This window comes from Myxine glutinosa, chromosome 8, assembly GCF_964187855.1.
Source record: "Myxine glutinosa chromosome 8, kmMyxGlut1.1, whole genome shotgun sequence".
Lineage (NCBI taxonomy): Eukaryota > Metazoa > Chordata > Myxini > Myxiniformes > Myxinidae > Myxine > Myxine glutinosa.
The window spans coordinates 128,838,635-128,855,732 of record NC_136268.1 but is presented as its reverse complement, the minus strand read 5'-3'; the positions used below and the strand labels follow the sequence as shown (position 1 = coordinate 128,855,732).

At 44.0% G+C, this 17,098-nt stretch overlaps 1 protein-coding gene across 1 annotated transcript in view; it reads right to left on the bottom strand.

Moving 5' to 3' along the window:
- The window catches only part of LOC144893398 (uncharacterized), a 153,116-nt gene that overhangs the window by 56,024 nt on the left and 79,994 nt on the right, over window positions 1-17,098 (bottom strand). Inside the window, exons 2-3 of the mRNA XM_078783995.1 lie at window positions 12,797-12,864; window positions 9,904-11,129 (exon numbers count right to left, since the gene is read on the bottom strand). Of these exons, the coding sequence (XP_078640121.1) occupies window positions 9,904-11,129; window positions 12,797-12,864 (1,294 nt within the window). The remainder of the gene's footprint in view (window positions 1-9,903; window positions 11,130-12,796; window positions 12,865-17,098) is intronic.

The window sequence follows — 17,098 nt, the reverse complement described above, 5'->3', positions numbered from 1 at the left end:
ATGCCTGAGTATTTTATATGCGATTAGCATGATAATTGAGTGAGATAATGATAAAGAAAGCAGGAAAAATTGTATTTTACAATGAAATACGAAATAAAAAGGAAATTTAAGTCGTGAAAAACTTATTAAAACGAGAGGGTTCATAAAATACCTGACTCACACTGTCTTGAAAAAAAGGACAAGGGACTATATTGGAAACAATGTATTGGAAGAACAACAATAAGAATCTCAAAGTTCCCCTGCCCTGAGAGCGCGAGTGGCAAATCTGATTGGTCAACACAACACACAATTTTGCCCAAGTACTGCTAAACTGAAGATTTTTGGAAGTGTAGACAAGGCGATTTGTACTCTACAGTGTTCAAAATACATCATTCAATTGGAATAAAATAAAGTTTTAAAGGCTGTAGAAAAATACAAACATTGATACAGAAGTTTTCCGTCGTTGATGCACAGTCTTATACATCACCTTATTACCCATGTCCAGTCGTTATATATGCCTGATATTTGGAATGATTTTAAATTTTGTTTGATTGCCAGTCAAGCAGACAACAACAACAACAACAACATGCATTTTAAGGCCATTTTCCCTGCTAGAGCGGGGGTTAGCCTTGTGACCCACTCCCCCAGTGTGTGACCCACTCCCCCAGTGTGTGACCCACTCCCCCAGTGTGTGACCCACTCCCCCAGTGTGTGACCCACTCCCCCAGTGTGTGACCCACTCCCCCAGTGTGTGACCCACTCCCCCAGTGTGTGACCCACTCCCCCAGTATGTGACCCACCCACTCCCCATGACAATCTTCTCCGTCTTGCCCTATTTTCTGCATCTCTCCTTGTTAACCCCCTTGCCCGCATTTCTTCTTCCACCATCTTTAGCCAAGTCTTTCTCAGTCTTCCCCGTCAGGTAGACCCACCGAGCAGACAGCAAAACAAATTATCTCACTCGTCTATGTGCATGCACGCTCGGCATGAGATTCGGCAGAATTTGCCAAATTCAGAGCCAAAGCACAACCAATAAAGTAAGGTTGGTAAAGGAACAGAAAAGTATGAGGTCATTAATGATGAAGCTTGAATGGTAAAAGTGGCTGGCTTAAGATCTTATGTTCTGAGTTTGAACACCTGAGTTTGATCAACACCAGGTGGGTTGACTAACCTTGTCACCGTTCTGAGGTCGGCAAAATGAGTGCCAGCTTACTGGTAAGAATGAGCCATTCGAGTATCCTGCGTCGGAATGGTGACCCATCCAGAGATCCAAGGAAAAACTGCTTCGGCAGCCCTATGTGTCTGATTATGCGAAAGGAGTGGTTCTTCTTCGTATTCTTCATCAGTGACGTGTGACATCCAAAGTGTACTACCAGGTGCATCTCTGCTGTTTCTGTGCAGGTGGTGACATCATCTCTCGCACTTGCAAATGAAGTCTCTGTAGGTGGGTGAGAGAAAGCTACTACAATTCAATAAACTGCCTGAAATGCAAACACCTGACATGAAAAAGGTGTCAGTTACCGAGAAATATCCTGTCATCTCCAAGTTGTCTGGTTCCTCGTCCTCCCCCACCCAACCGTCCTGCTCTCTCATAGTCCTCGATTTATTATTTTTTATTTTTTTTGTTGCATTTTTCTTCTTCCACAGTTTTCCCTTCCACTTCCGTGAATGAGAGTTTGTGCTTGTATCCAGCTCGTTCACGGCCTGTATCCTTGTCCCTCTCCCCATGCTCTCATTCTTCCCTGTAGTCCTTTCTTCCTTCGGGTTTCCTATCTTCTCCCTCTACCCTGCTGTTGTTGGTGTGTGTATCCTCTGATTTATACTGTTATTTTAGGTTTTGTCCTGGTCCGTCATGTAGCTCGTCTAGCTCCTCCATGAACCTCGACTCTGTATACTGAAAAAATGTGTAATGTGCAGGTACACACAAGTTCGTCACTAACTCATAGCCATATACTGAAGGCAAAATGAAACGAGTTACCTTACGAGGAACTTCCACACAGAAGGAGGCCTTTGAGCCCAACAAAGCCTGTGCTATGGTTGCCAACATATGGTTGTTTGGCTTTGCTATGTCGTTTGTAAATGCTGAGTGGCAAGCAAATAAGCAGCAAATGCCTTTTTAAAAGTCTTTGGCGTGCATGACTTGGTCAGGGTCAGGTGCAAAACCCACTGACCTCACAGACTCAGAGCTACCCAGAGCTCCAACTATTACGCCACCGATTATGAAATTTGCGGTCAACAAGAAAAAACATCAGGCATCATGAAATGAACAGAAAATTAGTTGCAGTGTCGTGTGAATTTGGCTTAGCGGTTAGGGTGCCGGCTTGGAATCCAGGGATCCTGGGTTCGAATCCCGGTCGATCGCTGAATTAACGCCAGGGGGGTTGACTCAGCCTGTCATCCCTCCGAGGTCGGCAAATTGAGCACCAGCTTGCTGGGATGAATGATCCCGGTGTGTACCCCGGCTTAGAATAGGTACACCGTATCCCTGCGCATCACAAGGGCGTGACCAAGGGTTGGCGTCATGAAGGGCATCCGGCCACAAAAACATTGCCTCAAACAGGGAACCATGATTGTCATGGGGCCCGCAAGGCTAACCCTCGTATAGCGGGGAGAATGGCCTTAAAACGATCATTCATATATATATATTCAGTGTCGTGTGAATTGCCACCCTCCTGTTTTCTAATAAATGGGCATTTATAAACTAGAAACATTTATATTTCATGTACTTCTGCTAAAGGTGGAATGGATGGAGAATGGTGGGTTGACAAAAATAAAATACAGAAAGAAAAGGTAGGGAATTCTACAATGGGAACACCAAACTAGTATACATACTGAACAAGGCACGTTCTCAGAACCTTGGTCACTTGAGACATACCTCACTCGGTAGCCATACTAGCTGGTAGTTCATTTATGTTACACCCTGGATTCCCTACGATAACGCATGTTTTTTTTCAAATAGGGGGGAGGGTTGCGAAATGGAAAGTGGGGAGTTTGGGGAAAAAGGAGGCAAATAGAATTGAGAGGAGGTGGAATGAATGTAGGAAGAAGGAGCCAGATGTATGAGTAAAAGAGGGGAAAGAGGGGAAACGGGGTAAATAAATAACCCTTCTTGTCCATGTATTATGTGGATGTATATGATACCGTGATAAGTATACGAGAGGTGGGAGCATAAAAACTTAAAATTAATATTAGAGTCTCATGCTATTCATTAAAAAAAATTATAAAAACTAAAACCATCTGAAACATGTTCAAAAGATGTATCAGAAGACACTGAAAAATGATTGCTTGGCATGCGCACCAGTCTTCATTTAATAAGATTTGTTTGTTCGTGACTTTATCAGAAAAAAATCCCCCAAAGAAAACGAAGAGGATGCAAACAAAAGCGATCTCTGCTGATCATGAAATCATAGCTGAAGCACAGAGCAGAAAAATAGTAGAAAAGAGGCAAAGATGTGACGTATGCACGAGTCCCCGGAAAGCCTGCCAGAAGTTGAAGCTGCAAAATGTTCTGGCAGCAGGAACTTGCCGACGACGTGGCACTATGCCGGCAACAAAAGTGGCTAAGACATGAGGGAGCACTTGTGTGGTGGTCAGCCAGCATCCATCATGGTGCTTAGAGTGCAGCCCAGCTACACAAAGTTTCACGATATAATATTAATGACCTCTCATCCTTATAAACATTAACTCTTTGTGGCCTCCAATGAAGGCTGAGAAGCATATAATAATAAGGTATTATTTGGGCTCTTAAAGAGTACAGTATATGAAACTAGTGGGGGCACCCGTGGGAATCCCACGGGCATGGACGTGTGTGACATTTGGACATCTTAATTTAGATGCTGCGCATTCAGTTTTACAAAATGATTATACTGGTAATTTATCAGATCCACAAATAATGTTATCTACACAATATATTTACTTCTGATAACATGTGAATGCATGTGCATGCACATGGGAAATACAGTTTGAAATGTGCAATTACATCTCATGTAAAATGTGACTTCAAGACCTCAAATCCTCTCCCTCCCCGCCCCCATCCCTCCCACATCACGCACACTGCACCGGGGAGTGGATCACCCACAGGGGAGTGGCTCACACAAATGGGAGTGGGTCACACACATGGGAGTGGGTCACACACGGGGGAGTGGGTCACACACGGGGGAGTGGGTCACACACGGGGGAGGGGGAGTGGGTCACACACGGGGGAGGGGGAGTGGGTCACACACGGGGGAGCGGGTCACACACGGGTGAGTGGGTCACACACGGGGGAGTGGTTCACACACGGGGGAGTGGGTCACACACGGGGGAGTGGGTCACACACGGGGGAGTGGGTCACACACAGGTGAGTGGGTCACACACGGGGGAGTGGTTCACACACGGGGGAGTGGGTCACACACGGGGGAGTGGGTCACACACGGGTGAGTGGGTCACACACGGGGGAGTGGGTCACACACTGGGGGAGTGGGTCACACACTGGGGGAGTGGGTCACACACTGGGGGAGTGGGTCACACACTGGGGGAGTGGGTCACACACTGGGGGAGTGGGTCACGCACACACGGGGGAGTGGGTCACACACTGGGGGAGTGGGTCACACACTGGGGGAGTGGGTCATACACTGGGGGAGTGGGTCACACACTGGGGGAGTGGGTCACACACTGGGGGAGTGGGTCACACACTGGGGGAGTGGGTCACACACTGGGGGAGTGGGTCACACACTGGGGGAGTGGGTCACACACTGGGGGAGTGGGTCACACACTGGGGGAGTGGGTCACACACTGGGGGAGTGGGTCACACACACACATGGGTGAGTGGGTCACACACACACATGGGTGAGTGGGTCACACACACACACATGGGTGAGTGGGTCACACACACACACATGGGTGAGTGGGTCACACACACACATGGGGGAGTGGGTCACACACACACATGGGGGAGTGGGTCACACACACACATGGGGGAGTGGGTCACACACACACACACACACACACGGGAGTGGGTCACACACACACACACACACACACGGGGGAGTGGGTCACACACACACACACACACACGGGAGTGGGTCACACACACACACACACACACACACACACACACACGGGGGGGGGGGAGGGGGGGAGCGGGTCACACACACACACAAAGGGGAGTTGGTCACACACACCGGGGGGGGGGGGGTGGGAGGGAGGTGGGTCACACACACACAGGGGAGTGGGAGAGGATCACGACGTTCATTGGTGGTCTTGTTCTGCTCCCTCATTATTTTATTCATTTTGAAAATGACAGTTACAAATTACGCTCATGCAACTCATGTGCAACACACTCACACAGATAACAGACATACAGAATCACCTACGGAGAATATATAAATGAAATATGTATACCAGTACATGTGTTTTAATAGGATTTTTCACAATGTACGAATCAGTGAATGGGGAGTATTTAAAACAGACACCAAGGTCGGAATTTACCCACAACCAAGAGGATGTGTATCAGGTAACAATGTGTATTCTGTCCTAGTACCAAGGCAAAGGGATTGTGGTGTTATACAGTATATTATGATACACCAGAGAGTTCATAGAACAAATTACCCCACACTGTCTGAAGAAATATGGAGATGGGCAGGGTACACCAGCTGCAAATATGATTGGTTGTTATGATGTAAAATGCCATAATATTTTGTCCAGGTACTGCTAAACAGAAGGGTTTGAAAGTGATAAAAAGGTGATTGTGTTCTCCACTGTTCAAGTATATAATTTAATCATCGTACTAAAATACGCAACTTGGTGTCATCTCAACAATACTTGACAGTTGGACTAAGAATCACACAACGGAGGTTCTAGCGAATAAATCCCCCCCCCCCCCCCCCACGGCTCGCCCCTCCCCCGGATGGAGTTTACCTCCTTGGGCGAAATCTGTGTTAAGGTATATGTCCATGTTAAGATAGCTAATCACAGCGTTTTTCCAAGGCCGCTGCTAATAACAAAAGTAATAACGACACCATTGATAATAGCATACTATCAATGTTATTACAAAAAAATATTAATACTAAAAATAGGACCACTGGGCCTGTAACTTATCTGGGCCCTAGGCTAATGTTGTAACCCAAACTTGGTAGCATTCTGATTGGTAGGCCTGGAAAAGCAGATTTTTGAAGGAATTCACATGATTTTCCAAAAAAATGAGTCAGACCGCCATTTGGACACACTTCCGGTCACGTGATCAGCATGACCTCTGAAATTTAACATCACCACCCTGGCCCAATGTTTAACCCAAATTTGGTAGCATTCTGATTGGTGGGTCTAGAGATGAAGATTTTTGAAGAAATTTAAACAATTTTCCATACATTGACTAAGTTGGCCATTTTGACATACTTCCAGTCACATGACCGGAACGAGCTTTGCAATCCCCATTACCAGCCAGGAGTGGAACCTTGCTGCCAAATTTCAGCTGGATCGGCCCAGCGGTTTGGCCGGAAAAGTTTAAATAGGCGATGGATGAACGGATGGATGGTCGGTACACAATGACAAATGACAGTAAGTTATATTTAATTCCAATTCCAGATAAGCTAATAATATCCCCTCTCCAATGTATATAACAAATGCCATGTTAACATGTATAAATAGCGTCGTGTCATATAGTGATGGGCCAAGCCTACAGATGTTAAAAAAAAAACCCCCAAAAAACCCATAAACACGTATGATTACCTTTTTAAATAGTCGCTACTGCTGTTTAACACAAAAATGAAAGAAATATGGAGGAATCCTGATGTCCTTGAGGTATTATATGCTAATTGTGTCCACCACAGACTAACGGACCAGAGCCTAGATCTACTGTAATCTATATATGCCCCAAATAAGTTGATAACATGACCCTTCCTGCTGCTCCCGTAGGGAGTGAGTGTACTAGTTGAAATAAAATAAAGATTTCAAAGGTCGAAGGAAAAAAAATCCGGAAGTTTAACGCCATTGATGCCCCATCTTTTACACCACCTTATTTAACACATCACATTAATTTTTTTTGCCTGCTGTATGTGTCCTTTATGACATCCTTAAAAACATTAAGTTTCCTGTTTAGAATGATTTTCAATTTTGTTTGACTGCCAGACAGACAGAGTAAAAATATTATCTCACTCCTCTCTGCACGTGAGATTGGGACAAATTGAGAGGCAAAGTACTGTTAAGCTCAAGGTTTGCTTTTTGATTCATGTTCCGATTTGTATTGAAAATAAAACATTCAATTGAGATCAAGTTGTTCCTCGCTCATAAACTTGCGTTTGTAGATAGAAGGACAGACATACAAATAGACAGACATAAGGGAACCAATCGCTTAACCCCGCTTTTCGTTTCGGGTAAAAAGTACGAGATTGAAGGTTAAAATTTTACAGAAGAGATATAATGATGGTGTGGTGATGAATCATATTTTAAACATATTTTAAACAAGTAATTGTTTTGTAATTAAACAAGTAATTGACACTAAAACAAGTGTCATATTTTAAACAAGTAATTTTTTCTGCAAAAAACTGAATTCATACATGCTCTACAAAGAGTGTCGGTTCTGCCTCAGCAGTTTCATTCTTGGCTAGGATTAGAATCCCAGATAGGAAGCTACTCTGACACAGGAAGGCAGGGCAGTCATTTCGATCTGACCAGGTGCAGGAGTTATGCACACAAAGGATACCGAGGGAGTGTTAACGATCACCAACTAACGTTGGCAGACATGGCAAAGGTTAACGTCCTTCAGAGGGATGGTATATACTGTTGCGGAAACGGAGTACGGTGCTCCCCTTAGCGGGGGGTGGTTAATCCCCCTTCTATTTGCACTGGCCGTCTCCGATCCTGAAGCTAACCCGCTCTCTTGTGGGGCGGGATTGCCCGAAGCGATTGGTCAAAGGATTCCCGTACACCTCCAGCAATCCCTCCACGAGGCAGGTGGGCAACTCCGCTCGAGACCATGGGCAAGATGTTCTTTGCTGAGCGGTTTTTAGCAGCCTGCGGTTCGAGCCATTTAACAAAGACTAAACCTGATTCTGAGCGTTGGCCAAATCGTGCCACAGGTATTCAATGTGGAAACCTCTAAAACGAACGGCTGTGAAGGAAAAAAGGCAAAGGTAGAAAGAACAGGAATTTATTACTAATTATGTACACAATCAAAGAAACCGAGGGAGAAGGAAAGATACGAAAATAACTTGAAGAAGAAGAAGAAGACAGTGCAATTCTAGCTTATCTATACAGGCTTAAGTTATTCCCCAGACAACACAGACAACAGTCAGACTTACACGAATGGGAATGAAGCAGGAATGGCTGGGGAGAGAAAAAGGTTCAGGCGGTCCACAGAACGGCTGGGCCGGGAGCGAGCAGCCGCCGGCTCTCCACCCTCGGGTCCACACCGCCGGGATGCTCGTAGCAACGCATCGGAGCTTGTCGTGGCTAGGCTGGTTGGGACAGCGTCTCCGTCGGTTCAGCACACCTCCCTCGTAGCTTGTTCAGGCACCTCCCTTCACGGGACTGTTTGCCACGGAACTCAACGACTCTCTGGTGGGGGCTCTCACTCATCTCTCTAAGCAGTCCCTCCCAACCTCCTTTTATGAGGCGCGTAGCGATCAAGCCGCCGGCCTTTTGGAAACACCCATTGGTGAGCTCACCTCGGCCTTGATTGGTCGCGAGGGCTCACCGATCCCGCCCCTTGATGAGGCGTTGGCAAAGCCACGCCTTGTTCCTGGCGTATGGCTGACTCCTCCCACCTTCTGCTCCTAGATGACCTCATGTTCAATGGAGTTTGGGGGGCGATGATGATGCCAATAACCCCACCAAATGCAACGGTGGCGAAACGCCGCTTTGGAGGTCACGGCGATATTGTAGGGGATCTATCTTATTTCATTTGGTGCAATGCAATGTCAACTAGTGGAAAACAGAGCCTTAACTAATACACATAATAAAGAAATAACTATAGAGAGGTTCTATGGTTCTCTGCGTGTGTGCGATGGACTAACTAAAAGGACAACCTTTGATCTTTACATGAAACGGAGGTATTTACAAGAATCATTACATTTACAGAGGGTGATATTTACAATAATTACAGGATTCTCAAATCCGCAACAATACTTTGATGTATCTCCCTGCAAGCGAAATACCGGAATGACAGTTTATAGCTGTGCCGAGTTCAAACTCATGATAGACAGTTCAAAGGTGAATTAGCGTTAAAAAAAAATAACATCTCAAAATCTACATTCAAAATTTATTGTCAAGATTGCTTAGTTTGTGTGTTCAAAATTATTCATAAAAAAAATACCAAATTACATGTGGGTATCATTACAATAGCATAACTAGAACGGCACTCAGTAGAGAGCATACCTCCACTTGGTTGGCCACATCACTCAATGGTGAAGAAGCACTTTAAAAATTATACTAGCTGGATCCGGATCCGGTTCTTCACCAAAATTGAATCGATTCTTCCTTGTCACACACACACAACCTGTCCAACAAGTTTCCTCCAAATCCGTCCATAACTTTTTGAGATATCCGGCTATGTATCGTTGTTGGCCCCATCTCCCAATGGTGAAGAATCGCTTCAAAAATTCTAGTAGCCGGATCCGAATCCGGATCTTCACCAAAATCTAATAATTTCGTCCTTGTCACATACGCTACATCTCTGCCAAATTTAGTCCGAATCCGTCCACAACTTTTTGAGATATTTTGTTCACAAACAAACAAACGGACAGACAGGGGTGAAAACATAACCTCCATCCAGCTTTGGTGGTGGAGGTAACTAAAGCTAAACCACACTTGGAAAATGTAGTAAGTGTGTGTGACTGGGCCTTCAACAGTTGAGGGAGATCATTATATCTTGCAGTGGATTAGAATAAGCTGGTTTACAGTAACCACACACACTGCCTAGTATAATTGCAATATAATAATATCTCTTACCGGTAGACCAGGATCTCCTCGAGGTCCTGTGAGCAGTTCCATCTCAAGATATGCAGGTATTTTCAGACGATGCTTTTGGATGTAAGACTCCATCTTTGGTGGTATTACAGAATCCCCTTGCTGTCCAAGAGTGTCGTTTGTTATATAATCCTTCCTGCGACTTTTGGAGTCTGAGTGGATCTGAAAGGTACTTGCAGATGACAAGCCTTGCTCCTTCAATAAACCATCTTCTGAACTTAAGTGGTTGAGTGGTCGAGGGTGTTGTAATCGGTTGTGCAACTTTAGCTTTCGCCGGCGTCTAAATTCTGGTCTTCGTTTTCTTTTCCGCTGCCCACTACTCCGACTCTTAACATGATAACTGGCTTCAGGGTAGTACTCCTCTGTTAATCTTGATGCAGTTGTAGGTATATCTAACACTGGCTCTGGTATTTCAGGCTGGAAACTTGCATTTGAGAGATTTACTGGCCACGTCGATGATTTTCTCTCAACCCTGTACTGCATTAAGTCAGAAGGTATGCTTTCAATTTTTCCTTTTTTCTCATTGGTTAAAACAACTGATGTATCTGGAATGATTTCTGCTGGTGCATGTGAGAGCGGGTAAGGCCTTGTGAGCCGGTAGTTGTCAGCATGACGGCACTGCTTGCGAATATAGTTGCAGTAGTTAGCAGCAGCACGTGCAGATGGTACCAGATCCAGCTGGCACACAGTACCCTCAAATGGAGTGGCATGGCGTGTGAGACGTCCCAACCTCATCACAGAATCAGCAGCAAATTGTGACGGCTGCCTGGAAACCACAGGTCGGGTTTGGCGTTCTTGACCACATTTAGTGTAGAGATCAGCACGGTGCTCACTCATTACAAGTGCAAAGGTGTGCCAATGTCCATCGAGGAAGTTGGAGTCAAAGATGGCGACTGGTCGGCTCACAATATGTAAAACCAAGTGACCCGCGATAAATTCAATGCCAAATTGCAGCTTGTATTGCTTGCTGCGTACAGACAGTAGAAATACGCTTCCAACACCATCAAAGTTGCCATGAGATCGTATAGCCCCAAGCAAACCCAGCGGCCAATTGCGAAAATGAGGAAGAACAGTCACAGCAGGTGCAGAGACTCGGGCTGACCGTGTCAGGAAAAATCCCTCGGATGATGGCAGAACTCCTAAATTGGCCAATGTGTATGATGCATTTGGCTCCAATGAAAGACCAAACCTTGCTAAGAGGTCCACATCTGTGGGTAGGGCACAAGGGATCAAAAGCATATTGTTATAAGTATTGAATATGGGGGGAAACATTGCAATGTTTGGAACATAATTTATTTTGCATAACATTGTTTTTACGAGTTGATTCAAGTATATTCAGTCCATGTCTTTAATGGTCCATTTTGAAACTTTATGGCCAAGACACAATATTTGGCCACCAGCTTCGTTTTTCTAATGGACAGAGAACCAATGTGCATGCTCAACTGAATGGTGTTGAGGTCTAAGGGGTCTCAAGGGACTTAAGGGGTGTAAAGGTCCAAAGGTGGTAGTGGTATAGACAGAAGGTCTAAAAGGTCAAAAGGGTGAAGGGATCTAAAGGTGTCCAAAGTATATTAAAGGCAAAAGGGGTCTTTGGGGTCTTAAGGGTTCTCTGGTAGTTTGTACCTGCTGCTACATTTAAGCCTGGGGAGTAACTGCTGAAATCTATCTATCCGGGTTCTTCCCGGAATCTTCGTTCTTTGTTCCTTTCACACTTCTATCTACTTTTTCACATTTCTCTTTATTCATTCTCATTCTTTCTTTTCTTTTCTTTTATCACTTTTACTCTATTTCTCTCTTTCTTTACGTATCTGTCTGAGAGAAGTGAATTATTGAATACATTTTTCTGTAAGGTTCACTTGGCTGCGCCTGGATGGGTTTGAGGGTGGAGGAGTAGCGGTTGAAACCCGAATTCTATCCAGGTTCCTCCTGATGATTCCATGTTTGCTCTTTACTTATTCGGGTTCCTTCTGATGACCCCAATGCAGTATTTGGTCTTCCATTTGATTCCTTGTGCAGGAAGTCATATTATAATATTGTACCAGGATAAATTTTCTTACCACGCAGGCCATTGCATTACAAGCTGCACTACTCCTCAGATGTTCGTTAAGCTGGGTGTCCTGTAATGCTACCATTAGCTGGTGGGCAATAAAGGTCTCACATTGCCTTTCCCAAAGAGTATGTGAGTTGTCTCCAGCACCTTCAATAAATTACAAACTTTTGCCACTTTCAATTGAACGTCACGCCTAGGCAGCTGGTTAGTGAAATAATTGGGTCCAAACATCTCCTTCGGTGACCGCACAAGACAATGGAATCATTGTGACCGTCAAATAATTAGAATTAATAGTCGAAATCCAATTTTCAAGCAACAACCAATTTGTTTTTTTTGTAATTATGACCTAATATTTAAAATATTGAACATTACTGTTAATCCCAAAATGTGTAGTTTTAATAAGGAGAAAACTAATGGCAAGAACAAACATTATAGGAGCATTTTTTTAATTTAAAGAACCACCTGTATATGATGAATGTAAAAATGGTGGAAGGTTCACCAACCTCCCCCCACCAAATATCTCCCCAATATTTCATACATTCCTTTTCCATCATATTACTCTTATAAACCACCCAATGCCGTTTTCTTTGTTTTTTAAAAAATCTGTCCACAACCTTTTGAGATAGCCTGTTCACAGACAAACAAATAGACAGGGGTGAAAACATAACCTCCATCCATCTTAGGTGGTGGAGGTAATCAAGGGGGGGACAACACCTTTGTTATTATTCTAGATCAGGCCCAGATAGCAGTTAATCCATCGAGTCTCTTTACTCTTTAATGAATTTTGTTTTTATAGGTTTGACAAATATTAGAGGAGAGTTTTACCTTCCATGTGGTGAGAACAACTGGCATTTGCTGCCAAGCAGATGATCACCAATGGCACCAGTAAGCTCCTAGAAGGAACAGTTAAACGACAAGGTCAGGCTGATTCAGGAAACACACTCAAACAGGTAATCTTCTTTACAAAGTTTTCTCCTGACATCTCCCCCAAAGCGAGAGGTAAGTCTTGTATGGGTCATCTGGTTCACATCCGAGCAGTGTACAGTTTAGTTTTTGCTGTGCTTTTCATTTCTATATCTTAATTTCCACAGCCACTGACTCCAAAAATGAGCATACCCCCATTTCCACCTACTCCCACTAAAAAACCTTAGACCAGAGTTTCTTGTTAGAGGAAAAATGCAACATGAGTCAAAGAAAATATCATCCACATTTTATCTCGTAAAAATGGTTGGAAAAGGCAAGATGCTCAACGCTACACATGTTTGACTCATCTTACTGTCTAAACCTTTGGCAATATACCAGGAAATAAGCTTTCTAGTTTTTAAAAGATATTTTGGACAGTCACTTTAGATTTTATAGTATGACCTGGCTGCCAGCTGAAAATCCTCTCCTGAAAAGGCATACTCCACAATGCAGCACCCATAAGATGACAGTTTAAGTCTGATCCATGGTCAAAAGTACAAGCAAATTAAAGTTGTTAATACAAACTGGCATTTAACTGCTTGCTGGACACAACATACCTCATCACATGCTGCATCAAAAGCATCAGGTTTCTTCGGTTTTGCTTTTTTTTTTAATGTATAATACTCTAGCAATTCTACTTGGCGTTGCCCGGTGCTGTTTTAATCTTGTTGGCATTTTGAAGAAATCAAATTTTGTTCTTTCCCCATTTTTGTGGGGGCGTAAAACGGTTCCCTACACCAACTAAGGAATGGGGTCGGGATCATTTATTATTACCTTTCACATATCTGTAAAGGCTTCGGCACTATAGACGGATTGAAAAAAATCTAAAAATCTATTTTTTGTTTCTTTTACCTAAAACACTCCCCGGCACTCTGATGAATCTTCTGAAAGTATGACGAAGATCCATCTCTGCAAAAAATGGTGACACACACAAACATGCACACACAGACACACAAATACACACACAGACACGCACATACATATATACACACACACACACACACACACACACACACACACGACACTTTTTATCACAATTACTAAAAGACATTATTAGTGTACTTTACATGAATTATAATGACAGGGACAACTGAGTTAGACAAACAACACAATATACGGGATTTGAACCTGGAATTCCAATATCATGAGTCAAATGTTCAAATAAGAACATCAAAGAAGCCAGGTGTTGGGCTAGCGGCTGGGGTGCCGGCTTAGGATCCTAGGATCCTGGGTTCGAATCCCGGTCGATCGCTGAATTAACGCCAGGGGGGTTGACTCAGCCTGTCATCCTTCCGAGGTCGGCTAATTGAGTACCAGTTCACTGGTAATTCCCTGGTTGTCGTTAAAGGCGGCAAAAAGGGTTGGCGTCAGGAAGGGCATCCGGCCGTAAAACATTGCTTCAAAAAGGGGACCAAAAAACAACAACATCCACGGTTCCCGAAAAAGGCCAACCCCCGCTTTGCGGGGAAAAATGGCCTCTAAAGGTGGTTAAAGAAGCCAACCCATATCCAGTAATGAATTCGTAAATCTGGTTGGTTAATTTTACTTTAGAACCAATTTCAACTACAATTTAAAATAAATTGATCTGCAAAGTAGCTCAGTGTTTTGCCAGTGTATCTGGCTGCTTTTCTGCAAGTTCTTCTTTATATTCCAATACATATGTTGAGGATCATGGAAAGATTTTTTAAATGACAGAAGGTTAAAACTAACTTTGGAGTTGTGGAATACAGGTAGATTAAAACCAAAGCATTCGTTAGTTTGAAAATATCGTGGGTACATTAGGCTGCAGGGATAGCTCAGAAGTAGATCATACTCATCGTTGAACTGCATCGACTGGCTTCACTTCCAGGCCCCATTATATACTGTCATTCAAGTGCTTCGCCTGTATATTTCCATTTTGGAAGAGATGCTAACCCAGCTGTATATTCTAAACACATGGTGTCTTTTGAAAGGATTAGGCCACTGTAGCCAAATTCCAAATTAGTCAGCTGGTGGAAGGCTGTTTTGGAATTTTTTTCCTGAGATGAAGTGGAAACTGACCGAGGTTACTACTTGCACTCAGGCACCCATGATTTATCATGGTGGGAGTGAGAAACTCCTCGCTTCTTTGGTATGCAATATAGTACTCATAGTAGCAGTAAGAGTACTATCATTGATGACATGTGGCAAAGATCAGCTACCTTGACAAATTGAAAGGATAAAGTACAGTGCAGCACAGTTTGTTCCATTTTGTCGAGTTGTTAAAAATGTCATGACTGGAGCTACAAAAAGAGAAAAAAAAAGATATTTTGAAATCAAATAAACTAAACAAACAAGAAACTTCGAATTATTATCACATGTATTGATATATAATTCAGGAAAATACACCAATGAAACGTTTTTAGTCCGAAAGTTAATTTTTTGAATCTACAAAACTACCATGAGAATGCTGGCGAGGACGCTGAGAGGAACGCCGGAGAGGGTGTTGATGGTCTTGAGGTGGAGGGAGCAGGGCTGAAGAAATGGGTAATAGAGAGCTGCCTGACAGATTGCCCAACATTTCTATGCAGCTCTTAGTACGGGAGCAGCGCATCATCCAAGCCCCTCTTGAAATTGAGGTACCTCTCCATGAGCGAGTCAGCGTCTTGCACCCTGTTGGCAATCGCCCGCATGTCCTGCAGCACCTCGCCCAGGAACTGGACTGTGAGGTTGGACCTCGGCAACTCTTCCTCATCACTGCCCGCCACCTCCTCCTCGGAAAACTTTGGAATGGCCTCCAGCTCGTCCTCGGTGAGCAGGTTTAGGGAACGGTTCAGCATCATGGTTTTCGGCATGAAGTCTCTTGTCTGCGTGTTGTCCTCCATCCATATTCTGAGAGTCTTCTCCATCCTTTCCATGTGGACATTCCGGACATGGGTGACCACCTTCGTACTCAATGCAGCACTCGCTGAAACTCTCTCACGAATCGCCTTCTCCTTCTTCCATTGACGCCTTAATGCCTGTCCACAGAGGCCACACTCTCTCCTCTTGAAAGCCGGTCGAGCAGCTCCTCTTTCTGGCTCAGGCTCATCACTTTCTTCTGCCTCTTGGTAGTCGACACATCTCCGGCACTGGTCTTGTGCTTGGGAGCCATGATTGAACGATGAGCAGAGCGAGAGTCAAAAACGCAAGTCAAAGCAAAGGGACGAGAGGAATTATCAAGATCCAGGACACGTCTGTTATATGTAGGAATGCGAGCATTGTGGGTAGCTGCGGTAGGGATGGCAAAATTCCTTGAAATGTGCAATGCATGGCAAAACAAGTGATTCGTGCATAACGCTTTGTGTCCACCAAATTCACAATAATTGTGATGTCAGTTTCATTTTCAAATCACGAAGGACTCGTGAAATGAACTAGGTGTGTAGGTTAAGAAATACCTTAAGAAGAATACCCATGATGCTTATTCAATCGATCAATCAGAAAGTTGTTTTTTTCGTGAAAATCTTGTATTTTTTTTTCGTGTCCGCCTCGTTATGCACGAATCACATCCCAGCAAAAGTGAAAAGAAACCCACATCACTTGAAACTTGATTATGTGTAACGTGGGTCCAATTTGTTGTGATAGCAAAGCAGTCACTCGCTGGCATTTGTTGTCATAGCAAAGCAGTCACTTGCTGGCAGACGACCACTCGCTTACGGATGAAGTCGGAACTTGTTTTTGTGTCCGTGTCCTCCGGTGCTACGTTATGCACGAATCCAGCATGCGAAGTGCACTCTCGTTTTCATTTTTGTGAAAACAAAGCATGTAGCAGGTCTGATGCTTCAAACTCGGATACTCCAATATATACAAACCACCGTTTAGAGGCAATTTTTCCCTGCAAAGCAGGGGTTGGCCTTTTTCGGGGACCGTGGTTGTTGTTTTTTATTTTTTGGTCCCCTTTTTTTGAAGCAATGTTTTACGGCCGGATGCCCTTCCTGCCGCCAACCCTGTTTGTCGCCTTTTTACGACACACAGGGAATTACCAGTGAACTGGTACTCAATTTGCCGACCTCGGAAGGATGACTATATTGGATACTCCAATATATACAGAACAACATAATACAGCACGCTTACTTACTGCACTCCTGAAACTTTATTTTTCCACTCAGATGTAACACTTAGTGTACCCAGTATTGTAGCCATGCACATATATACATATACTGTATA